This window comes from Brachycentrus maculatus, unplaced genomic scaffold (genome assembly GCF_059751285.1).
Source record: "Brachycentrus maculatus isolate JH-2025_06_01 unplaced genomic scaffold, ASM5975128v1 h1tg000037l, whole genome shotgun sequence".
Lineage (NCBI taxonomy): Eukaryota > Metazoa > Arthropoda > Insecta > Trichoptera > Brachycentridae > Brachycentrus > Brachycentrus maculatus.
Window position 1 is genome coordinate 1,307,184 of NW_028280791.1, and position 27,817 is coordinate 1,335,000.

Below are 27,817 nucleotides of genomic sequence, written 5' to 3' on the forward strand. Positions count from 1 at the left end.
TCTAATTTTTTTGACATCTCATCAAAAACGAAGAAGAATATGGAAGCCTGGGCATTTGCGGGGCTGACGACCGTCATAGGCTGGTTTAAGTTATCACTTTACACACGGGTAACATTCACCAATTCTACCCATTATTGACAACCACACTACTCAAATTCTTGGAAGTTCTACATATATATATATATATATATATATATATATATATATATATATATATATATATATATATATATATATATATATATATATATATATATATATATATATGAACCAATTTAGAACATTGTTCTTGAATCACTAGAACTTCACTAGTGACATCTCTTGGTGAGATGAAAAGAAGCTTTTTATTGAGCAGAAACTCTTATATTAGTATCATCACCAATATTTTCATCTCACTAACATTTTACACCTTCGTTGAGTTTTTCACACGCCTAGATTGAGTCAGCAAAGTTATTAGGCACAATTCGACTTATTCAACTGGAAAATGTGACAGAATTCAAGCCTCCAGGAAGTAATTTTTCATAATTCCCGCCCACTGAATGTCCCGTCTCATACCACGAAAAACAAGTTATCGAAAAAGCTTTCGCAGGGTCGCCATAGAAACACACTCGGAGCACATGTTCCTAGTAACGTATTACGTATTGTATCATTACCCTTTATAGCTACAGGAAGTAGGCGCGAAGGCTAACAATTCATTTTAGTACATTGTAAAAATATAACCAAAATGGCAATTAATTTGGCAGCTGAAGAAACCGATTTGGATAAAATTGCAGAAGATGAGTTGGCAAGGCTGCAGCGACAGGTAAGCTTTATTTTGGCATCTCAATATAGATGAAGAAGAATATGCAAGTCTGGACATTTACAGGGCTTTTAATTTGTATAAGCTCTACCCAGCCACGCGTTGTTGGGGATCAATCTGGGTAAATAGAAAATAAAGAAAAATAGAAAACACGCATTTGTTGTATGCATAATTTAAAATTAAAAACAAAACACTTGTTTTATCCCACTTGAGTTTAATATTTATTTTCGACTAGTTTCCGAAGCAACGGAAGCTTTTATCTAAAAATGGAAGCATCTGTAGCTTCCGAAACTAGTCGCATTAAAATATAAAAGCAAAATGGTTTTTAAAAAAAACAAGTAATTTTTGTTTTTAATTTAATTATCTTATACCACCAAGTGAATGCACAAACAGTAAATAATATCCATAATTTCACAAAGATAGTGATTTTTTTTAAAATATCTATGAAAAAAAAAATCAATGGCGGCAGCAGTGTCAAGAAGCTTGTTGTCCGCCATAAACAATGTTAACTGTTCCGTTTGTAGCTGTTACGTTCAACACATGCATTTTTTACCCGTCCCACGTATTTGAATGAAACATTGTGTTAAAATCAGCAAATAAAAAAGCAATCAGTAAAAAACATTGAAAGATCTATGATTTTACACGATCGAACATTTGTTTTTTATTTTATTTTTATTTACATGTATTTATAAAGATTTAAAAATTAACAAGTTTGTTGCTTTTAAAATCGTTTAAACTAATATAATGTAAAATTTTAACAGCGTTTACTCCATATATTTAAAATTTTCCTAAATATAATGTTTAATTGACCTATTTGGTAATGTTATACAAATATATGTAATAAAATTAAAAGTCCTGAGCAAATACAAAAGTTGATGGTCGTCCAATTCAAAAACACATATTACTCGTATTATTGAATTAAAAAAACCTCCTTTGATACTCTTTGTGAATGGGGTATATTTACATCAAGCTATAAAAATGTTTTAAACCTTTTTTCTTCCAGTATCGAGTCATGGAGACCGAGAGAGCAAACATGATTAGTTCGTCGAAACCAAAAATAAGGAAGCAAAGGCAACTACTCGAGGGGTTACAAAAAGAATACGAACAGTTAATTTTAGATGTAAAGGTAATGTAAACATGTATTTACAAAGTTGGTGCTTCGTGATTTACGTTACATTTATATCAAGGGCGTGTGGTGACTGTTTTATGAAGGGATGTTGATGAAAAAAATAGGTTTTTGGCTTCAGAGACATAATAAGCGCGAAAAAAGTATTTATTGGTTGGCGTTTAATTTGAAGAACTCCATTTTAATTTATTGATTAATTTTTAAATCAAACACAGATTTTTTGAGTGTAGTAATTTGTATTTTATTTAAAAAAACACATTCAAATTTATATTGTGACAAATGTTTCGCCTAGTTATAGCATTTTCATAACATGGCGAAGTCACAATATTAATTTTTATGTGTTTTTTAATAAAATATACCTTAGTAGACCCAATAAATCTGTTTGATTTAAAAATTAATATATAAAGGAAAAAAATACACCTTCAAAACTCAAAAGCAGTGTTCAGGTGGTCTTAATATTTACTAATAAACTAATCAATCATGAAAATCAACATTCTGTCATCCTTTATAGCCGATAAGCTTTTTCTTCTTAATTTTTTTCTTTTTTTCATTATTAGAGTCGTTTTTGAGAAAATGGATGCGTTTTCAAAAACAGAATTTTTAGGCTTAGGAGATCAATACAAAAGAAAGTGGATAATGTTTAGTCATCTAGGGTTAAGAATGATAAATAATTGAACGTATCATATCACTCACTCTTTTCAACAACGTCAAACATCAAAAAAACTTGATTTTTAAGGAGATCGTTTTTAAAGTTTAGGAATATAATAAAATGTTTTAAAAATAAATATCAAGCCACTTTTTGAACTTTTTACTGTGCTACAGATCTTTTTAAGTAAAACCTGAAGGTTTTTTCTCCATTTGCAAAATATTAAGTATATTTAAAAAATAATTAATATGATAAAGTACATTTTCTCGGCATTCCAAAAACATGCATAACTGAAAATTTACGAATTTTGATACATGACGTTGTTGAAAAGAGTGAGCCATATGTTTATACTTAAAGTTTTGTATTGACATTTCATGGTGGAACTGCAATTTAAATAATAAAATAACAACCATATATTTAACCACATTTATTATATTTCACCAGTGATTGAGTTTTGTCGTTACCGCCATCATTAGACTGGGCATCGACATCACGTATCTGATGATGTCGGTAACGACGAAACCCGGCCACTAGTCAAATAAAATAAATATGAGAATAAACTACACAGTTGTTTTTTTACATAAATCAGACGCGATAGGATTGAACATAAAAATCAAATCCATTCTCACAGGTATGTATGTTAAATATCTCTATGGCAAAATCCTAAAGTATGGTAATGAATTCAATACTCATTTCTACCGAGTCCCTAAATCATAGAACCTAGAATAGCTTAGGGTGTTTTTTTTAGAGGTTTTGTTTTTAAACTGCCAAAAATATTTCTACAGACTGCAATTTGACAGTTGACAGTTGATTTTGAGATTTAAGAGCGCTACAAAACCTGACTTCTTCGTAACTCAGTTGCATGGCATTGGTGTGATATTGGTGTGGTTTCAACAATATGGTACAACATACCACACGGCGGGTGCCACCATCAATTTATTGCGGAAAATTTGAATTTGTATACTTCTAAAATAACAACCTTTATAATGAAACACGTTCGAACAATAAATACTTTATAGTGTCTTAATATCCTATTGATGACGAATGCCCTCTGAGTCTTTTAGTTCTTCAGAACACGTTTGGTTCATTTGTCATTAAAATTTAAAAAAATATGTCATGCTTATTTCCACAATCTTTTATCAGATGTAAGTTGATTTATTTAATGCAAATATCGCATTGTTAAAGTATTATGTATAAAAATACAAGCAATTTTGCAGTCATAAATTTCAATTAAATTTATTTAAAAACATTGTTTTGTTCAGAGCAGATGTATTGATAAAATTAATCTAATATGGATTATACAAGATGGCTCAACATGTCACAAGGCTAGTGCCACCATAATTTTTTTTGCGAGAAATTTGAATTATTTTCCTCCAAAAAAAAAACACCTTATATATCAAAGCTATCCCAAGTCCCCGTCTTAAGTCTCACACATTCTAGGTGTCCAAATCAGCCGCGAATTTGAAACGAGACATCTGCATCAGTAACGAGATGTCGGAACTTCTAGTGGAACAAGAGAATCTCACCAAACAGATTGCAACCGAGAAGTTCCACATCGAGGAAATGAGCTTTCTTTTTAAACAATTAGAAAAGGAAATTTTTGCCCTCAAGTCAAAGCAGACAACGGACAAAGAGGTATGAAATAAGACACCAATTTACTTTTAATACATAAATATATATATATATATATATATATATATATATATATATATATATATATATATATATATATATATATATATATATATATATATATATATATATATATATATATATATATATATATATATATATATATATATATATATATATATATATATATATATTTATATATATATATATATATATATATATATATATATATATATATATATATATATATATATATATATATATATATATATATATATATATATATATATATATATATATATATATATATATATATATATATATATATATATATATATATATATGTATATATATATATATATATACATATATATATATATATATATATATATATATATATATATATATATATATATATATATATATATATATATATATATATATAAAATATATATATATAATAATACTACTACTACTGCCATCACGCCGTTTCCCCGCAGATGTAGGCAGAAAGGATGGAACGCCAGACTCTTCTGTCCTGACATACACTCCTCGCTTCCTTCACATCCATACATCTAGTCATACGATTACGCAGACTTTTGACACCACCAGATTTCAGGTTCTGATTGATCTGATCGTGCCAAGTCTTTTTCGGTCGTCTTCGTTCTGTTTTTCCGCTCACATTCGCCACATCTCTTTATCCATTCGCTCCACATGTCCATACTACCGTAAAGAACTCTTTCTAATCTTTTCAATTATTCCTTGTTCAGCCTTACATTCCTTTCTTATATCTTCGTTTTTAATTCTGTCATATAATGATTTTCCACACATTCGTCTGAGTCAGCGCATTTCAACAGCGTTCACTCAGTTTTCGTCCTTCCTTTGCCAGTTCCATGTTTCGCTTCCATACATTAGTGTCGGTACCAGCACGCCGTTGTGAACCGCTAGCTTGGCTTCTATGGACATATTTTTATTTGCAATCACTGTTAAAAGCACCGTTTATTCTATTCCCTGCATGTATTTAAATTATAAATTCAATATTGACATTTTTCTCACTTATGGTGAGTTAAAAAATAGAGATAAATCAAGTAAATAATAACGTTTGATTCGTCTCGAAAATTTAAAGAGTAGTTTTTTCTTACACAAATAAAAATGAAAAGCAGAAATAGGTACTGTAATATCACTTACATTTTAAAAACAATATATCTGAGTTAAATGTGAGCTTACATGTGCTTTGGGCACTCAGCTTACTTATAAAAATATATCTTTGAATTATTTTGATTTTAACTTTTGAGTAATGGATAAAATGGCGTGTTTTATTCACAAAAACAAAATAAAAAAAAAAGGTTTTGTATCCGTGACGAAGCATGATTTTTACGAGCAGCTTTATTTTCCTTTTTCATTCACTCTCCGCGAGCATGAAGTGTAGTAGAGGCTGTCGCTGAGACAACACTGCAAACAGTTTCATGTTCCACGTTGAGGCATAATATTGTACAGGGTGGCGCAAAATGAATCACTCTATCGGAAGATGCTACAATTTTTGCAAATGGCGTTGTACGTTAATCATGTTTTACATTTGTAAACAAGACAGCTGCAGTATATAAACAAATAATAAAGGTGGCGCATTAATTATCCAATTTTGTTTTAAAATAGTTTTCTACGAAATAAAAAATCGTTTTGAGTAATGGAAAACTTTTTTTATTATTTACAAAAAAGATAAATTTTTGTGTTTTTATTATTTACAAACACACTTTAATTTCATACTATTAGCAAAAGGTATCAAATTGTGGTAGAGTGGGTTTGAACTTTGGAGAAACTCTGACTCAAGAGTCTGCGACACTAAGCACGAGACCACAAACTAACGCGACCACGGGACCACAACCCGACACACTTTTTGAACTTTTCTATTTTTGTTAAGTAGAAAAGATGATTTCCATCAAGTGGCTACCGCCAGAGTTGATATACACATTTGTGGCCGTTTTATCAATCCATTTGTATACTGCGGCTGTTTAGTTAACAGACGTCCCGTTTTGTCAATTTGTTTGTATACTGGAACTGTCTATTTTTAATAATTATTTATTTATTTGATTTGTTTGGGAATTATACAGCTTTATATTAAAAAAGTATATAATAAAAAATAGTTACATTAAAAATAATAAACATTACATTACATTAACAAAAATAGTTACATTAATAAAAATAAAGCCAGTTAAATTTTTATACATGTTTTGTTTACACATGTCATATGATTCACGTACAACGCTATTTGCAAAAATTGTAACATCTTCCGATGGGGTGATTAATTTCGCGCCACCCTGTATAAACACGGGTGTATTGTGAAGGCCACCGTACGTGCCGTGCATAATCAGCAGAGGGTGGCTCAGCTGGAGAACCGCCTGGAAGTGGCCAAGAAACGATTCAACTCTGTCAACACCAACAATTTCAAGATGAGACAGGAGATCGACCATCTACTGCAAGAAAGGTGAGAGCCTGTTCATCGACCAGCATTTCGTTCACTCCTTTCAACAATTTCATATATCAAAAATCGTAAATTTTCAGTTGTGCGTGTTTTCGGAATGCCTAGAAAATGTTCTATATCCCAGCAAAAGCGGCATATTTTTAACTAAATATTTACCCGCTACAGGGCAAAAAAAATCTGTTGCACACTAAAAAGTTCAATAAGTGGCTAGATATTTATTTTGAATACATTTTATTATATTCTTAAGATCTCCTGAAAATTTTTCAGAAAACAGAAAACAAGCTTTTTGAAATATGACGTTGTTGAAAGGAGTGAGCGATATGTCCGAATGCCCGTTTTTTTTAAATAAAAATTGACAGACATCATGACTGTGACTTTAACTTTCTGGACCAGTTTAAGAACAAGAAGTTAAAGTTATCTACGCTTTGTAATGGAAGGATTTTTTTATTTAAATTTTACTCGGTAAATACCACTGTTTATTAAAATCTATTGTGACACGTGTTTCGATGGATTCCGCATCATTTTTAAACACCGTTTATGAAGCCAAGTCCAAATTTGAGAGTTGCGTCCTTTGGACCATGAAGGATGAAGAGGAGGTAGGATCTTCTTCTTTCAACGTCCTAAGGATACAACTCTAAAATTTGGACTTAGCTTCACACACGGTGTTTGAAAATGATGTGGAATGCCACGAAACACGTTTCACAATGGGTTTTAAAAAAGTGGTATTTACCAAGTAAAACTTATATTTATAATGGATAGATATTTCCACAAAGTGACTGCCGAATCAATTAATGAAATAAATACATAATTTATGTTTGGAATATTAGCCCAATTTACCTTGCAATCCATTTCGAGACATTTTTTAAAACAAAACTGTTCCCATTTGGCTATTGTATGGGGCATATTTTTCAAGGAGTCAATATGACACGTACCTACATACAATATGTAGGGACACATACACTAACATTTATATATATATGTATTAATATATATATATATATATATATATATATATACATATATATATATATATATATATACACATATAAATATATATATATATATATATATATATATATATATATATATATATATATATATATATATATATATATATATATATATATATATATATATATATATATATATATATATATATATATATATATTGTCTTCTAGCATGTTTTCGTTTAACGTCGACGTAATTCAATTTTCTCCATTTTGAAAATTATATAAATATTACTCTCGAATCTGCATCATCTCCTCTAAAATTTCATTTCATCGAGTTCTAGAAACTTTTCATTGTATGTTTCTAAAGTCACGAGTACAATTGCGAAGTTTATTTACGGAAGGGCGAACTTCAACATTGTCTGGGCCAAGACTCTGAACACACTGGCGACTGGGAAGAACACCATGATGGAACTTGTGGAGCAATCGACCCTTCTGTATGATCAGAGAGAGGAGTGGTGCAGAAAACTTCAACTTATAAGGGAAAAGGCGCAAACTGATCAAGTGGACCACGTTCACGTAAGAAAGACAAATTATCTAAACAAAACAAGAGCAGGGATTCTTAAGCATGTTTACTAAAACAACATTTTGAGTGTGTCCAAAAATCTGGATTATATTATTAAAATCCAAGAAATGTTTATGTTTACCTCTGTTATTCTCTAATGCAAACTGCATTTTATCATTAAATATATTAATTAAGTTGAGAAAAGAGTCTAATTGTCTTCTTGTTCGTTCCCAAATTACAAAAATTTCATCTACGTATCAAAACCAGTTATGATATGTTGGTAATTTGAGAAAAAACATCAAGACAACTAGACTCAGTAATCAACTGAATATGTTTAATTATAAAATATAGTTTTAATGTAAACTATTTGTAAGAACTTCCAAGAATTTGAGTAGTGTGGTAGTCAATAATGGGTAGAATTGGTGAATGTTACACGTGTGAAAAAGCGATCTCTTAAACCAGCCTATGACGGTCGTCAGCCCCGTAAATGCCCAGACTTCCATATTCTTCTTCATCTTTGATGAGATGTAAAAAATAATATGTTTACTCTAAATCTGACGAAAGTTATTGTTATGGGTTCAGGTTAGGGAATTTGTTGTCTAATGTAAACTGTATTTTATCATTAAATATATTCAGTTAAGAAAAGAGTCTAGTTGTCTTGTAGTTCTTTCTCAAATTACCAAAAAATCATCAATGGTTTAATACGAAGATGATATTTTGGTAATTTGGGAAGGAACAACAAGACAACTAGGCTATTTTCTCAACTTAATTAATAAATTTAATGATAGAATGTAGTTTGCCTTAGAGAGAAACAGAGCTAAATATATAAATTTTTTGGATTTTAATTTATAAATAATCAATAAAAATGTTGAAAAAAACATTTCCAAAACCCACACATACGGACACCGTAATTTGACCAGGCAATCTGACGCTGGCGCTGTACCGAAATGAACGTCAACCCTCTCGATTTTTCCGAATAAAGCAAACTAATGAACTATTTGAAAAATCTCAATTGGCATTAGATATTGAATGTATTGTATATATTGTTTTCAGGGATGAAACTTTTTAATTTATTATTTACTGAATATGCTTTAAATCCTTGTACATAATAGGTAAGGAGAATTTTCTTAGGTAACTAACAAATATTTCTTAAAAAACCTTTGATTTTTTTTTTTATTATTTTGCACAAGAATATTTTTTTCTATCAAATAATATAATACGAAAATAGCACTTATTTTTTTTCCAATAGTAATGAATTTAACGATCAGGATTATCTTTTATTCGTATACATATTCGTCTTAAATATTTCAAATATTGAACGGATAACCAACTAACCTACTTGCAAAATTCGGGGTTTGCAGAATGCCAGTCCAGTAATTTATACGTGCACAACACACTGGTTTATTATTGTATAAATATGCATTTAATTAACTCGAGTGCATGAATACACAAACAAACTCTGCGAATCTAACAACTAAACTAGTTAGTAATTATTGCTATAGAATGCTTGTTCTAATTCAATTCAAGTTTATGCTTTTACCTACAAACTTCATATTATGCTTCTACGGGCGTGATTTGTGTTGTCGAACCCATGTATACGCTAGATCAGTGCTTCCCAAAGTGGTCTATATCGACCCCCAGGGGTCTATGACAACTTGCAAGGGGTCTATGTTTTAATTTGAATTTAAAATATAAATGTATAAAACCTAACATGTGTGGTTCAAAGTGAGTAACACTACATATACCGGCTGTCAAAAATACATTTGAAGTTAATGAATTTGATAAAAATCAATATCAGGTAAGGCAAGGGGCCTACGAGATAAAAGAGTTTGGGAACCTCTGGGCTAGATAAACATAAAAAGGTAAATAAAATATTATATTTTGTTTGAAAAACACAAAATCTCATTTTATTATTATTTTACCTAATTGAAGCAGTTTTTTGCACAGTATTATAATATGTAACAATACAACGGCCCCTACGTAAAGTACTCTATCTGAAAATCTAGAAGATTTCTTCAACGTATTTTTTTTATTGATTAACGGTTTTATCTGAAATTTAAAACTTAGTATTATGCATTAAAAAACACGATAAAATAATGTATTCAATACTTTTAAAACTTTATGCTTTATCAAAATTAAGTAGTTAGCGTTTTAGGAGTTGAGTTCATTTCGAAAATTCGACGTAGATAGCGTCTTATACGCCTGAAAACTAGGCGTTATTTATTTTATACATTTTTTGTTTGTTTGTTTAATTCGTAGATAACAGTCAGTTGATAACAAACACCGAATGTCTCAAAATTGACAAAAATGTAGTTACAGCACTTTACGTAGGACACGTTGAATATGATAACACATACTGATTATAAATAATACTAATTTATAAAAAAAAGCTGTTTCCGGCCACTCGTCGCGGTGGCTCAATCTGATAAAATGGAAAAGAAAAACAAATAGGAAGCATTCATTTCTTGAGTAGTTCACTTGCAAACCACTTTATGTTAAAAAAAATCAAGGTTTTCAGCTTATGGCTCCAATCAGCAGAAAATTAAAAGTATAACCGTCCGTATTTAACATTATCTGCCAAACCTCGTTAAGTTAAGAATAAAATGGAATAGAAAAATTAATACTCTTGCAAAACTCGATCGACAGTTCACTTTCTGAAATCTCTAAAAAAACTAAAATCGGTAGATGTTCTACCGATTGCCGCCATTGTCTAAAAAACTTATTTGTAAATATAGCGTGGTTTGTTAGTGTACTACTTACTCTCTTAATGCTATGTTTTATTTCACAATGTAATGAAATCGTTAAAAACTTTAAAAAAATACTAATTTATAAAACATAAAATAATAGTTATTTAAAAAAAAACTAGCTGTATCCGGCCAAAGTTGCTGTGGCTCAGTTATTTAAATAAAAATAAATAAAATAGAAAGCACACATTTTATGTTGCATTTCACAACGCAATGAAAATATTAAAAAACTATGAAAAACAATGCATACGATTCACAAAACAATTAATTTTACAATGCGGTGCTAATTTTAAAAACTATAATATTGAATTTTAAAATAATTTTAAAATCCAAAATATTGAAAATGCCAGCAGGTGTCATGAGCAATGGTTAGTATTGCATGTGTTGCTGTAATAGCATATGGCGCTGCCATTGCGTCAAAAAAAGCTGTTTAAAAAGATCCATCAGAGATTTAAATTTTTGAACAACCGAAACTAACAGTTTATTTACATAGATAAATAAAAACACTTGCATATTCAAATGCATCATTGAGTTAGAAGTTCAAATTAATGGATGAATAACTTGGAGATTGAATTTTTTGAACAAACAAACATTTATAACAGTAATTTACTTACATGTATGTATATCGTTTTCTGTATATTATATTCTCACTTTCCCTACATTAGGCATAATCATGAATTTGCTAACATAAGATGACGTGTAAGTTAGTTCACAAAGTAGGGTATTAAATATTGTAAAATATCACAGCTGAAATGGACGATAAGGATATGGAGTAAATGGACTGACCTTTTGTATGAAGATCTTCGGTTTCCTCTAAGGAGAACTGCAAACTCCACACTGTAATGCTTCTCATTTTTCTTCACAATAGCTTTGATTTGTTATTTATTTAAAGATCTTTTATTATTAAATATAATACATATTTAGCGCGAATGGGTTTACGATTTCATAACGCGGTTTTAGCGAACTTTGATCAGCGATTTAAACACGTTTATCGAATCGAGGCAAAGCGAGTACTAAAACAGTTGCAACAACAAAAAAAAATGTTCCAATTTGCATTTTTCGGAATGTTAAAAAAGGGTGCGAAAGGGAGAGGATAGAATTGAACCGGAGAAAAAGAGATAGGGCTAGAAATCAACCTACGCTATGACACATTATCAAAAAAGACCTAAACAAAATATGTTGTGTGAAATATTTTTGTTTGCAAATGTAGTCAATGTAGTCAAGTATTTTATTTTTATTTTTTATTTTATTTATTTAATAAAGTTTAAATATTCTTTTTTATTTTCTATGTTTTTTATTTTTGACGAAGTTAAAATTAGCTACGCTATTTTCTCCAATAAAAAGACAAATCTCGTGCTCTTGTGCTCGGAAAGGGAGTTACACAAATTTTTAAAAATTATTTATGCTCTTGAGTGATTTAAATATATTTTTATTTTTTATAATTTTTTTAAATTGTATTTTTTCATTTTGTATGTCTTTTTTTCGATTAAAATAAGGCATTGAATTATTTTTTAAAAAATTTTTACACCTTATTTTTTTTTTATATCTGTAGAAGGTTATGAAAGTATTTGGTTCCCAAATATAAGTCATTTTGGTATTTCGAAGATTAACTTTTTTTAGATTCGAGTATTTTTCACCTTTTAATTGTAACTATTGTGGATGGTATTTTTTTATTGCCTTTTAATTTTTTTTTTATGTTTGTCTGTATTTTGAGTTTTTTAAGACAAATTGCAACAACATGAAGTGTCTATAATTATACAGTGGAACCTCTGATAAAAATAAGCGTAATTTGTTCCAGAATCTTATTCCTTAAGCGAAACATTTTTTGTTTTGACTGGCGTGGAAGTCCCGACTCATAGATTAATTTGAAAAAGAGACTTAACCTATCTCTCGCAATGCAAAATGTCACTCGTAAAGGCAGTAACTTTTTCACATTATTTTGCTGGTTATTTGAATTTCTCGTTATGAAAGGTTGCACTGTAGTTCTTACCATGAAAATATTCGTATATGATTCGACTATCGGAAGCAATAAACAGGAATCTGAGCATTAACGATATGATTTTGCTGTTCGTCAACAGGAAATGGGAGAGCTACAACGTCAATTAGATCACGATTCCAAGCTTCAGCAGTTCCTATCCGTGAAAGGTTCTAAGCGAGTTATGGCTGAACTTGAAGCCAAGGAGGCTGCGAAGAAAAGGGCGCAAAGAGACAAGGATATCGCGATGCAGGAGAGGCATAAGGATATATTTAAACAGATACAGGTACCTATCTAGTAATGAGTCAAATCTAGGACAATGGTTCTAACACTTTTTTGGTGGGGCATCCCTTTTAAAATACTAACTATTTTAGCAGTTCTAAAATAATCAAACCTTGGTTACATGTTCATTATTAAATTATTGGTTTGAATATTGAAAACATTAACTTTGTGGATCATATTGAAATATTGTTTTGAGAAATAAAAAGATTTTGTTTTTTGATCCACTCATATTTTTATTGACAACCAACTAGTTTCGGCAACAGCCTGTTGCCCTCTTCAGGCTTTAATTTATGACTTAATTATTGTATTTATAATTAGTGTATGAGGAAATGCATTAATGTGGAAGAGGCGAAGATCATTTGCAAGGACAAATTGGTGTGGTGTTCTATTCCTTTTCTGATCGTCAGTAAGTTCAAGCTCTGTCATGGATTGTACATTCAGAATACGTGATATTGAACAAACTTTGTTTTTCAGGAATTCGCTGGAGAAAATGATCTCGAAAGACTTATCAATCAATTCACGAAGCAGGACGAAGAGAATTATGCTTTGTTCAACTATGTAAATGAGGTCAACCAAGAACTTGAAGCATTGGTTACCAGCGTGGCAGACTTGAGGGTCAGCTTGGGTAATTTATATTATATTTTTGAAATGTTTTAGTAACTACAGTTTGTTATTATAAATATTCATATTTATAATAAATACTTGATTGTCTGTAAAATATAAAATCAAATGGTCACAAAATTCAGTTAAATGTAGCCTTAAAAAATGTTTAATTTCACTTTAAAAGAAGTCATGAAAAAATAAAAATTCGTTGGAAAAAGAACTAAAAAATAACAAATCTTTATCTACAATATATGGTAAGACTTATGAATATGATGAAAAATATTCATTTACGTTTGTATTAAAATATGTATGTATTTTGAATGTGTATAAATTCAAGTATTTTTTTCTTACGAAAAAAAACGTTATGTAGAAGATTTTTGTATTTCCTGCAAGGATTACAATTGAAAAATATAAAAAAATAATATTTTAACCTTTTTTATGAATTTGGTGCTTTTTAAATAAACATATTATCATATTTTGAAATAATCCCCCTACAATTATTAAAAATGAATATAAATGCTATTATTTTTTTGAAAATATTCGACAAACCCTTTAAATTGAAAATTGGATACCATTTAAATCGTGTTTTTACTTTAGGATGTAACCGTACTAAGGAGATAATATGAAATGGTAATTTTTTTCAAACAAAACATTGAAAACAAAGACATTTTCCCATTGAAATTGAAATGATTTCATTTGGCGAAAATTGGTAAAAGCTTACTAACGTATTAACAACTCTTGCATAATTAAATATTGCATCTTATAAGTAAAGTATATAAAAAAAGAATCATTAATGAAAGTAGGAATCGTGTACAAATAAGTACTTAAGTAAAAGTCAAAACCCATTTTAAGGGTAAATCAATTTCTGTGGGTCAAGTACGTACCGGACATTATAAACATCCTAATAAATATAATCCGAAGTGGCAGACGCTTGATAAAAATCTACGAAATTGTTACCCTTTCGATGCTGGAAGAGGGTTTAATTTATAGGTTGCGGGAACTGTGGGGGTGAAAGAATGAGGGAGTTATAGATATCCAGATACACTAAAGATGCCGTTAAGATAGAGACGTTTGCAGTAAATCAGAGATCGATAAAATTGATCATTTTGGTACATACTCTCTGGCCTGAATCTGATAACATACAGATTTGAAAGCAAAAGGTATCTTGTCATATTTTATACATATAAGCATCGAACATAAAAATATGTCAGATTTGAAAGATCAATAAAAAACGAGTGTTGTGTTTCCTTTATCCGACCCATGGTGCATAGGGTAATGCATTGTTTAGAAGCAGTGTTTTCTTGATCGTTAAATACATGAATGACAAGTGATTAGTCCTGCGCTTCAGGTAGCTAAGTCCATGGTTATATGAAATAATTGTAACAATCACGTACGTTTATTTTACATTAAGTAGTTCGATGTATAAAACTACATGATTTTTTTTTCAAGAAATCCATATTCACTGGTGATTTTTCTACTCTTACATTTTAGGATGTAAATAGGTACTTCAATGTTTTAGGAATTATATTTATAAAAACAAATACTTTTTCTTATTTTAAATATATTTTATAATAAAATAAGAACTACATGTATCACCAGATGATGTCGGTTACGACGAGACCCGGTCACTGGTCAAATTAAATTTATGTGAATAAAACATGTAGTTGTTATTTTATTCTATAAAATTCAGTTCCACCAAGAAATGTCGGTACAAAACAACAACAAAAATTACATATTTTATTTCTTTTATTTTTCTCAGTAAATTTTTTTCTATGTCTTACTGTTTATTTATTGAACGGTTTTTCTTGATTTTTCACTTATCGATATTCTAGGATTATCGAGTTTAATTTCATAACATATTGTTTAACCACGCACATGCTTTGCCTGTGTAGAATTGTTTTTTGCGTTCTTGCAACATTATCAAACCTTTACTTATTTGATTGAAGTAATTCTTGATTTTTTTTTATTTATGTATAGAAAACATGAGAACTGAAAAACGTGAAAGGGAAGCTGTAGAACAAGAAACACTGGATACGCTAAAGGCTCTATTGCAGAGGACAAAGGATGCAACATGTACCGCTAAGGATAACGCGATTGGAGCGCAAATCAAATTAGATACTTCGATGTCCGATATACAAAGCTTGTTCAAGTAAGATTTTTATATTCATTATAATTAATATTCAAACAAATTTGTAGATCTGAGTGCAAAATATTAAATCTTCTTCCTGCATTACGTGTCGTGTCGGGTCTTTATCGTTCACTATTACTTGTGGGAAAGTGTCCCTATTTTGAGCAGCCCAAAACAACTCCTCGACGCTCCGTACTCCTGTGTACTTATGCATATTATGTAGCCAAGAGATCCGCTTTATAAAATACGAGTAAACGGAGTTATGATTAAGTATGTCTAATACTTGGAAGTGGTCAGGTCAGGAGTCAGAATAATCAGCGCGTATGTATGAGGAGATCATGAATGTGGAAGAGGCGAAAATTGTTTGGAAAGACAGATTGGTGTGGCGTTCTATTCTCTCTGCCAACCCCTGCGAGAAAGCGGCGTGATGGTTAGCTAGTTTTTAAAAAAATCTTAAATTTGTGTTCCAGATACTTTGTGGCACATTTTATAAAACTTTATAAAATATAACTAGAACTTTGTTTCTAACCACTTTTATTTATGATACTTTTTCCAACCGGTTTTAACAAGAACCTTGTCATCTTCAGGGATGGACGTATACTCTCAAATTTGACGTATACTGTCAAAACCGGTTAAACAAAAGTACCAAAAATAATAGTGGTTAAAAACAAAGTTCTAGTTTTTTAAAAAGGATTTTTTATAAAGTTTAGTATTGCAATTATTTAAAATAAAACTATTACAAGGTTGAACTGAAAAGTGGCGCTCTAAATGACACAATGTATTTCTCATGAAAACCCAGCACACTCCCCTCGATTCTCTTGTCTCGATATCGGAAAGTTCTCCATCAAACACCCGTACGTATTTCACCCGCCGGCGCTGTAGGGTATGTTTGGGAGGTATCAATGCACGTAGTTCGGTGTTGACACGTCACGCCCCGTAATACCCAATTCCCAATTCCCCGTTCCAGGATGATGCAGTGTGACGCCGCCCCAATTCTGCAGTTGTTGGGAACTAATACTGAAGTTGATAATAACAACGTGATGCTGTATCTCAAAACAATCGAACGGAAAACTTTGGACGTTGTCAATTGTTCGTATTATACGGTAAGTCCCCGAGTGTGTTGCGCAAATTGTGTATCGGCGCTGCATTAAATGCTGGACTCGGTGTCTAGATTAGAGATGGCGAACCTTTTTTGAAAGTGGTTCGAATTTGTTTTATTTTTTATTTAAATAAATAAAAAAATCATTTCGCGGGACACATAGGCTGAGTAATTAAAACAAAGGTTACAAGTTTTAGCTTTAAAATTTCTTCTTCTTCTTTCGACCCTTATCCGCATCCAGTGGAGAATAAGGGACTGCATCGTTTATAAACAGTGTTATCTTAATCGTTAAATACATGAAGGAAAGGTGATCAGCAGAACTTCCGCATTAGATACCAGTTTAGGGTCATATTAAATAAATTTGAGACTAAAAAATCACCCAATATCAATATTTATTTTGACCCTCTTGGGAATCGAACCCAAGGCCAAGGAAATTTCAATTCCCCTCTTGGGAATTGAAATTTCAATGAACGAAGTCGATTTCGCAGCCGTGATTTTGGGTTTATTAAATCTTTTCACATAATATGTAAATTTATGGAGAAAACTATATGTAACTTACACGAGAGTTACAAGTAAAGAAAATACCATACTTTATATAAGGGTCCATTAGACCTAGAACGATAGTTATCGACAGGTTTTGTTTGTAGTAGACCAAGGGGTAGTATAATTCATAGAAAAATATAACTGCTCGCACGCATATGTCAATCCAAACATAGTTTGGATAGCGCAGTAGCTTATTTATAAATCGATTTTTATTTTTTATTGAATGCAAGCTTAAAATAAAAATTATCTTTTCAACATTTTGAGTGTGTCCAAATACTTGTTCACAAAATCTGGATTATCTTCAATTACAGGAGTTATTTTCATATTATTTATCGACATCTCATCAAAGATGAAGAAGAATATGGAAGTCTGGGCATTAAGAGGCTGACGACCGTCATAGGCTGGTTTAAGGGATCACTTTACAAACGTGTAACATTTACCAATTCTACCCATTATTGACAACCACACTACTCAAATTCTTGGAAGTTCTATATATATATATATATATATATATATATATATATATATATATATATATATATATATATATATATATATATATATATATATATATATTTATATATATATATAAATATATATGTATATATATATATATATATATATATATATATATATATATATATATATATATATATATATATATATATATATATATATATATATATATATATATATATATATATATATATATATATATATATATATATATATATATATATATATATATATATATATATATATATATATATATATATCAACCAATTTAAAAAATTGTTCTTGAATCACTAGAACTTCACTAGAGACATCTATTGGTGAGATGTAAAGAAGCTTTTTATTAAGCAGAAACTTTTGATTAGTATTCTCCATATTAGTATGTGAAGTCCGAATCCTGGATTATAATCGTACACACGAGAAACGCCAGAAAATACCATTTTAATTTTTATTATTTAAACGATCACTTAAACCAGCCTATGACGGTCGTCAGCCCCGTAAATGCCCATACTTCCATATGCTTCATAAATATAAAAATGATATAAAAATAATCTTAACTAAAAGTTCAAACGGGTAAGGTGATTTATCACGTGGGTCACTGCTTGACCCGCGGGTCCTTTGTTCGCCACCCCTGATCTAGTGCAAAGGATACGAGGAGCTATTCAGAATGGTACTCGAATAAGTTCACAGTGACGTAGACTATGTATGATTGTGTTTTCTACCGATGATACATGAAAGTGGTCCTAAACCGCAGACTATTTTTGAAATGTGATTTATCATAGGTCGCATACGAGTTATCTAATTATTATAAAAATCTATATTTTCTTAAATTGATAATGACACAAAGAATTTAATTATTAGTTCGTAGGATCAGCGATTTACTCACTATGTATTTATGTAACAAAAATTAATAAGAAGATGGCGGTTATCTTAAGTCGATGACTAACAGTTATAATAAACAGGACACCAGTTTGATTTCTTTTCAAAAAATGGTTACACACGGTTTTATATGTGGTTTTATATGTTTTTTTGTTGCTTAATTGATGAGGTTGCGGGTTTGATTCCAGAAGGATTGAAAAACATTTAAAAAAATTGATATCCTCATTAGTATGTATCTTAAAAACCTGAGTGAAATTCAGATTACTCATTTTTTTCTTCTTTTCATAATAGTTATTGTAGTAGTGTTTTCGAAACTTTGTATGTATATATATATATATATATATATATATATATATATATATATATATATATATATATATATATATATATATATATATATATATATATATACATATATATATATGTATAAATATATAAATATATATATATATATATATATATATATATATATATATATATATATATATATATATATATATATATATATATATATATATATATATATATATATATATATATATATATATATATATGACTATTTATTTTATTAATGTGTATACAAACTATATATTTACTTTACTAAGGTTCGTCTTCCCGATGAACCTTGGTATCCAAAGTTAATATTAACATAGCTTTGAGAATTACACCAATGATAAACTTACGCATACAAGCTAAAATATACAGTTTGGAGTATATTCAATTGAATATACTCGTAATAGCCTTATCGACCGTGTTGATGTTTAGTTTGTAGAATTCTACGTTATTTAGTACGATTCTACGACTAGAATTGATTTATTGGGTGAATTATTTATCAGATGTGTTTACATTGTGAAACACAAGCTAGTGACATTAGTTACAAACGCATCAAATATAGTTACATGTTACATTATAAAACTTTTCGATCGAAATAACATTCTCTCAGCTATTGAATTAGTTTCCAGTAGTCTTGTTTAAACAGTAAAATTTCAGATACAATAATTAAAATTCAGCAAAAAAATCTCAGCATGAGATTTTTGAATTACCTGACGTCTAAGCGACTCTGAAATCTAGCTACGGCTCATGCAAAACCGCTTGTCTTGGCCCTATTTATGCTTCAAATGTGTAAGTTTTATAGCATATGCCGTGAGTGGATTTACTCTTTATGTTTAAAGTTACTATTATTTCATGAGTTCAGATAAAACATCTATCATTTTTAAACGCAATACTATAGAAGTCTGAGTATCTCAGGGCCTAAGGTCTGACATTTGGCTGGTTGGGTGATCAATTTATACACTTGTGTAACGTTTACTATTCTGCCAATTATTGTACACCCATATTGCATAAAATTTTGGAAGTTGTTTATAAGCAATGGTCTAAGATTCCTATGTAATTAATATTGATGTATCATCCATAGGGTGAATAATTTAGTCATTTTTAATTTAAGATTTACTTGGTAAAAAGCATAAAATGTTTTAAAATATAATAAAATGTTTTAAAAATAAATATCAATCCACTTATTGAACTTTTTACTGTGCAACAGATCTTTTTACGTAAAACCTGAATGTTTTTTCTCCATTTTAAAAATATTTAGGATATTTAAAAAAATAATTAAACAATACCTTTTCTTCAAAATGTAAAAACAACACTTTGTGCCCTGTAGCGGGTAAATACTAAGTTTAAAATATGTCGCTTTTCCTGGGATAAAGTACATTTTCTGTACATGCCGAAAATATGCACAACTGAAAATTGACGATTTTTGAAATATAACGTTGTGGAAAAGGATTGAGCGACATGTTTTGATGCATTCCGCATAGTTTTCAAACAGCGTATTTACCAAGTAAAATTTAAATAAAAAATGGATATATAATACCACAAAGTAACTTTCGAATCCATTAATGAAATGAGTAAACTAGTGTCTGAATAAATAATAATATATTATAAAACTAAAAAAATATTTATATTTTCAGGAAAGAGTGCGCAAACTTGAAGAGACAAGGAATAAGAATAAATTTGTGAGCACGCCGCAGATTCCTATAAAAGTGAAAATGACGGGAAAGGAACCCAAAAAAACGAGATCCAGAACAAACTTTTCAGAAAAATCTTCCGTCAGATCTTAGACTTAAATCCAAATTGACTCAAACAATACAAGAATACTGAATACTGAAGTGTTCATAATGTATACATTTTTCGTTGATATTATTATACGATTAGGACTCGCAGGGTGCGCATTTAACAATATGAAGGCTATATGGAGATCGGTGAAGGCCAAATGCCGCCTATACAATGCCTGCATTGCTCCTGTTCTCTTATACGGCTGTGAAACATGGCACCTCACAAGGGCCCAGAGCAGCCGTGTACTAAGCTTTGAGAATAGGTGTCTGCGGAGAATTTTAGGCGTGCGGTGGTTTGACTTTGTGAGGAATGAAGAGATAAGGCGTAGGACGCAGCAAATCTGGTCACAACTGTCTTCAAGAAGGGGCGATCAGTTGGCTTGGCCATGTACTCCACATGCCTCCTGAGAGCCTTAATCAAGCTTGCCTCTTTTACAAGGCATCAGGTTCGCGCCGCCCAGGACGACCACTGCTGACAATTCGTCGGCAGTTCTCGTCAGAACTTCGGGACGCGGATGCAAGGGAGCTGGCAGCCGACAGAAAAGCCTGGAGACAGTTTGTGGACTCCATATGCTCCACCTAGGGAGCGGATATGGTTTAATTAATTCATTATTACACAGGGTCATTCATTTTATAGTTTTAAGATGAAAGCACTGGCATTTGACGCCTGTCAATTTTAGCTGTTATCTGTGTCATAATATTAGTTAAATGTTTGCCATTTACGATAATGCATTGTTCAACAAACGAACAACGAGTTGAAATTATAAAAAAAACTTACTATAAAGTGGTGATTTAAACGTATCCACTTTTCGCGCATTATAATATTTGTGTATTAAAATATATAATATATTATATGCATTATAATATAAGTGTAACAACATTTGTGTCTTATTTTCATGAGATGCAGAGAAAGTCAGAGAATTTTTTCTTATTTTATTTTTGTGTACTTTTATGATTTATATTAAAAAAACATACATAAAAACATTAAACCAACGACTAATTATTTTATTTACTAATGTTATCAAATAATATACTGTATGTATTCAAATTTAAATAAATTAAACAGGGATTTTTTAAATACTTTTTACGGAAGATGCTAAATTTTCAAATTTGAAATATGTGACCAATCAAAATATTGTGTGATATAATTTTTTGCTCTCTAGAGGTAGTATTTTACGAAAAAGGCGCTGTATAAACTACCTAACATTTTAAAAATTATTTTTGACAATCCTACTCATGATTTTAATAACTTTGATTACTTTTTTATTTGAAAATTTGCATATATACATTTATTATATTTGATACGAATTTTTTACATTTTTCATATAAATTTTTCCGTACCGCCATCTCTTGAAATGATATATGAATCGATACATTAATTTCAATCACATTTTATTAAAATGGTGACAAATTGAATTTAAATGATAAAACACACACCGGTATTTATTTAATTTCTTTTATTTTTATTATTTTACTTCTTACTCTCATCACCGCAAATACAGCAAATCGGCTGTCCAAATTTAAAACACAGTAAGGGACATTTTTTTGTAGTACATTTTTTTTTGCATTTTCTGACTAAGTAGAATCTACTTAGTCCATAAATGCAAAAAAAAAACTACTACAAAAAAATGTCCCTTACTGTGTTTTAAATTTGGACAGCCGAAATGGCATTGGATAAAATTGAAGCAATTCTTGATTGTAAATTATTTGAAGGCAAAGGTGACCATTTTTATATATCAGGTACAATAAAGTTCTAATATTTATTTTGATCTCCGTGGGAATAAATCGGCGTCATCCGGCATGGTACCCAAACACGGCAACCACTAGACTATGGAGGTGGACCATAGAAAGTTTTCAGTATTAAAAAAAGGCAGGTATATAAGTGTGTAATAAGTTTTTTTTTAAATAAGTGAATATGGTTTTGGATATAAGCAATGAACAAAAGCCTTTTCACATTGTAATGTTAACTTATCCATATATTTTAATTAAAAACTGAAACATTTGGTAAACAAAACATATGTTATTGGGTACTTACTAAAAATATTTTAGTAACTTTTTATAAGCATATATAGTAATTAGTATAAAGCATATTTAGTATTTTTATAGGCATATATATTTAGTACATAAAAACATAAAAAAACAACATAACGAGTTTAAATATAATTTTCTTTGTAATGTTAATAAGCAATAAAACAACTAGATAAAAACTTTATCTAAATAAGCTTTGCGAGTTCGACGTTAAAAATATCCAAAAGGATAGATAAAGTGTTTTTACTGTATTTTTTTTACATAATATCCGTACTTGCAAGTACTTGAATAGTATTGTTATATTTAAATAGTACTGTTATATTCAAATAGTATTGTTATATTTAAATAGTACTATTATATTCAAATAGTGTCTTTATATTTAAAGAATATTGTTATATTAAAATCAAAGTGTAAAATTAATTATTTTTCTGTGGTGTATGGTTAACATTGGATGCAATATTCTGATCCATTTTTTTCTGCGAATTGATAACTATGTTTCTCAGCTCTTTGATTCCTTTGAACACGTGGATGAGTTGGGTATCAAAGTCGTCATAACTAGCCGTAGGCTCCATACCTGAAAATAACAATTATTTAATATATTAATTAAAGCCGATCATATACATTTGTATTCATCTGTCGCTCATCTATACAAATAAAAATGTAAATGTTGTTTTGTTCAAAATCTCAAATCTTTTAAAGTTATTCCCCGATTGCTTTGAAATTTCGACACAACGTTGCATTAAAATATGCATGTGTTTTTATGTACCTTCAACAGGTGTTTTACACGTGTCAGGTAAAAACATGTTTTTTTAAACAGTATTTTTTGGCTGCAATGGCAGCGCCATCAATTGAACGTCACAGCACTAGTAAACATTGCTCATGACTGATAACGCGTTTCTTGACAGATGCTAAATTATTGTATATTCACGAACATTGTGAAATTGAACATATTACACACGTACGCTATCTCTTTTCATTATTTTCCATTTAATCAGACTGAAGCAAAAATCGCGGCTCTATACAGTTATCAATAATGTATCTTATGCCATACTTTGTGAAAACAAGGATAACGTTGCATTAAAAAAAAGATGACAACACTAACAGTGATTTAATTGGGTAGACGTTCGACTGCGAATCTTGCGTAGCTGGTTCGATTCCCGCCACAGTTATAGAATGAATTGAAAAAATATGTATTTGCAATTGGGTATTTGTGATAATTTTTTCACATTTAGCTTCCTTGTCCTAACTTTCTTAACTGAGATAAGTCTCTATGGGTTTTAAAGGATTAAAAAAAAAATACGGAATATCCCACAAAGCCTCTATTTGATTATTAAGTTTCTATTTTGTTATTTCTGAAATACAAAAGCTTATAAATTGTTGAAAATCTCATTTAATGTTTTTACTGAGAATCTCCCAGGTGAGGTAGACCAAAAAGTAACCTATCCTATTTTTATCGCGAGTTTTAAAAAAATGTTTTTTATGTCAAAAAAAGATTAACATTTTATCAATTTGTCCTCATTGTACAATGTTCCCACGTTTTTACGGAAACGCTACATTAAAACAAAAATAGGAAACAAGGACAAGCGAGAAAATAAGGCAATAAATATTAATTTCGTTAAATTAAATGTTTCTCTCACCTTTTTGTTTACAAATAGTACAATAGAAGTCCCAAAGGCTGTCCCGCACTCTTGCGAGATCAATCTGTTTCTCAGCTGTGGTTTCCTTTACTCTGTTTAGGACCAGTTCCCACTTTCTACTTTCACTGCGAGCTGTATCATATCTGAACTGAAATATAAAAATGCATTCATCAACTGGCAAGTCATTATTTGACAAATTGAATTAGGAATATATTTGTTATGTGAATTCAAGTAATTAATCTGTGGAAATTCATGTAAAGAATAAAGTAGAAACTTTTATTAATTAGGTTAAATTTTGACCGAGCTGTATCGTCTTAAACAACGCCTAAAACTTTATATGGTATACAAGTACATAGGTACATATGTATATTAAACTTAAATATTTTTATACTTAGGATAGTTTTTTTTTTTTACCAACAGTTTTATGAGTTGAAGCAAATATATACTTTATCCAGCCGATAATAGTTTGTAAACCCAGGTTTACATATTTCTTTTAAAAAAATCGTTTCTGTAAAAAAAATCTTGATTATAATACTAGAAATGTTTAATGATGTTAAATTTCAACTGAATTATGCCACTGTACAATGACTTTTTTTGTTATACTCAAATACAGACCAGATTTTTACTAACAATACTTGGAGTCAATCCGTAAAGCAATCACTTGAAACAGCCAATGAAAGGTCGGAAACCCTGTGAATGGTAAGATTTCTTGTAATTGCGTAAAATATTTGGACATACTCTCAACATGATTCACTTCATTATCCAATACGTGTTAATTTAAAATCAAAGTAAAAAACCAAAAAAAATCACTAATTCATAAATAAATTATTTGCGTATACTTCACCTATACGTCACCTTTATATACGTCACCTTTTTTACAATTTAAACGGTGCATTAATCTGGTACTATTGAATGCTTTAGTTTGAGTATTTCGGAAAAACCTTTTTCTACGGTGCCAAGCTACTTAAAGTGTTAAGAAAACATGTAAAAGAATTCTAAATTGTTTTCATCAAATAATAGAAAGAAAAATTGTATCCACTAAGGAACATATATGGTATTTTAGTATGGATTTTAACTATGAAATTTATAAATTAAAATCGTGGCTTTATTCAATTCTTCTTTTTCTTCTTCTTTCCATGTTCGCTCCCTAGGTGGAGCATATGACCAACACGAGACGTCTCCAAGTCAATCTGTCACGCGCCATCTCCTTGGCTTCCTCCCAGGTCATTCCGGCGTCTCGAAGATCCACTGAGTATAGTCGGTGAATGGTCGTCAGCGGCCTTCCGGGGCGCCGGAATCCTCGGGGTTGGAAGACACATGAAGAGACATGAGGGGTTGATGCACTCAGGTGGCATTCTAAGGACATACCCCAACCATGTCCACCTTCTCCTCTTTAGGACTTCCAGTATGAGGGGCTGTTGAGTTCTTCTCTTCACATCGTCATTCCCGACGAAGTCATACCACTTCATACCCAGTATTCGCCTCAGGCACCTATTTTCAAAACTTGCTAGTTTCTTGCTTTGAGCTTTGGCGAGGTGCCACGACTCACATCCGTACAGCAACACTGTTAGGATGCAGGCGTTAAAGAGACGACACTTGGTTTTTGTCGAGTAAAGCAGTGAGTCCCAGACATTGCGCATTTTATTTTTTCAATACTTCGATAAAACTGTTTATTGTATATAACTGTGAAAAGCATAAGAAAGAATTTGTTTAGTTTTTTTGTCATCTGTAATTTAGGAGAGTATTACAGGATATTATTTAATTAAAATGTAATGATGTAAATCTCTCAATTACGAAACACTAGTTGCAAAATTACATACATATAATTATACCTAACCAGATAGTAATTCCAGGTTAAGCTGCTAAACTGTACTAATCAGTCCAATTAGTACCTAATTAATGTTTAATATTCAAGCAGGTAATATACGTTTACAACAAACAATGCTTCGATAAAATGTACAAAACTAATTCGCATATTATAAATAGTGCAAATTAAAAAGAATATGATTATGAAAATTAGAATAAAAGATAAAATTTTATTATTGCACTAAATAAAAGGCGATTCTGAAAACTAGGGTACCTTTAGAAAATGGAGGATAGAGCGCATTTTTACGTGTCGTACCGAGAGCGATATTTTTTTTTATCTAAATAAATATTAAGTGGATAAGTAATTTTAAAAAAATCATTGTATGACAGAATTAAAAACGAAGACATAAGAAAGAAATGTAAGGCTGAATGAGGAATAATTGAAAAGATTAGGAAGAATTCTTTACGGTGGTATGGACATGTGGAGCGAATGGATAACAGGAGAATAACTAAGAAAATATATGTGGCGAATATGAGCGGGAAAACAGAACTAGGACCACCGAAAAAGACTTGAAAAGGCACGATCAGATCAATCAGAACGTAAAATGTGGTAGTGTCAAAAGTCTGCGTAATTGGAGGGCATGTATGACTGGGTGTATGGATGTGAAGTAGGCGAGGAGTGTATGTCAGGACAGAAAAGTGTGGCGTTCCATCCTTTCTGCCTACCCCTGCAGAGAAACGGCGTGATGGTAGCAGCAGTAGTAGTAGTAGTAGTGATATTAAAAATTATCAGGCGATTTTTTTTAAAATCTCAGTACCTGCTTGACAACCATATATTATTTTAACAATTATTAGAGGAACATTCATATCACATGTTTTTTTTTTAAATTAAAAACGGAGCATTGTTGCGATATAATCTCTTAAAGTCTCTTTAAGAGCTCAGAATAAGCTCGTTTGAATTAAAATAATAATAAAAATTAGAATAAATGTGAATGCGCCTACAGTACCGTACACGTGACAAAAGTGAAACCTCTTAAAAATAAAGAATAAGCATGCCAGTTAGACGTGGGATGCTCAGACTTCAATCAACCACCATAATATAACCTAATTATTATCATTTGAAATTTTCCCCATGTCAGGTGAATCGTTCTTAAGTAATGTCAAATAGAATCTTACTTAACGGATGGTTTTCATAATATATTTTTTTTAAGTCTGCTATCCTGTTTCTCTCAATTGGAGAAACAGGAAAGCAGACTTAGACAATATATATATAT

General features: G+C 30.4%; 2 protein-coding genes across 2 annotated transcripts in view; one reads left to right on the forward strand and one right to left on the reverse strand.

The window, feature by feature from the left end:
- The first annotated feature begins 724 nt into the window (after positions 1-724).
- Ccdc114 (Coiled-coil domain containing protein 114) lies at positions 725-21,078 on the forward strand. The gene is made up of 10 exons (XM_088276004.1): positions 725-802; positions 1,803-1,925; positions 4,012-4,206; positions 6,546-6,685; positions 8,035-8,209; positions 13,018-13,200; positions 13,671-13,821; positions 15,777-15,948; positions 16,895-17,030; positions 20,929-21,078. Exons 1-10 carry the CDS (start codon positions 725-727, stop codon positions 21,076-21,078), a joined length of 1,503 nt encoding a protein of 500 aa, XP_088132130.1.
- Positions 21,079-22,961: 1,883 nt separating this feature from the next.
- Positions 22,962-27,817, reverse strand: part of LOC148312652 (coiled-coil domain-containing protein 42 homolog) — a 21,961-nt gene continuing 17,105 nt past the window's right edge. Inside the window, exons 6-7 of the mRNA XM_088276172.1 lie at positions 24,738-24,885; positions 22,962-23,674 (exon numbers count right to left, since the gene is read on the reverse strand). Of these exons, the coding sequence (XP_088132298.1) occupies positions 23,517-23,674; positions 24,738-24,885 (306 nt within the window). The 3' untranslated portion in view covers positions 22,962-23,516. The remainder of the gene's footprint in view (positions 23,675-24,737; positions 24,886-27,817) is intronic.

What these genes read in the sequence shown, in the direction of transcription:
- Ccdc114 (XM_088276004.1), top strand. Translation starts at nt 725, where the DNA reads ATGGCAATTAATTTGGCAGCTGAAGAAACCGATTTGGATAAAATTGCA. An exon ending in AGCAGACAACGGACAAAGAG is followed by an intron (nt 4,207 to 6,545) that starts GTATGAAATAAG and finishes TGTATTGTGAAG; the next exon opens with GCCACCGTACGTGCCGTGCA. An exon ending in ATATATTTAAACAGATACAG is followed by an intron (nt 13,201 to 13,670) that starts GTACCTATCTAG and finishes TTTGTTTTTCAG; the next exon opens with GAATTCGCTGGAGAAAATGA.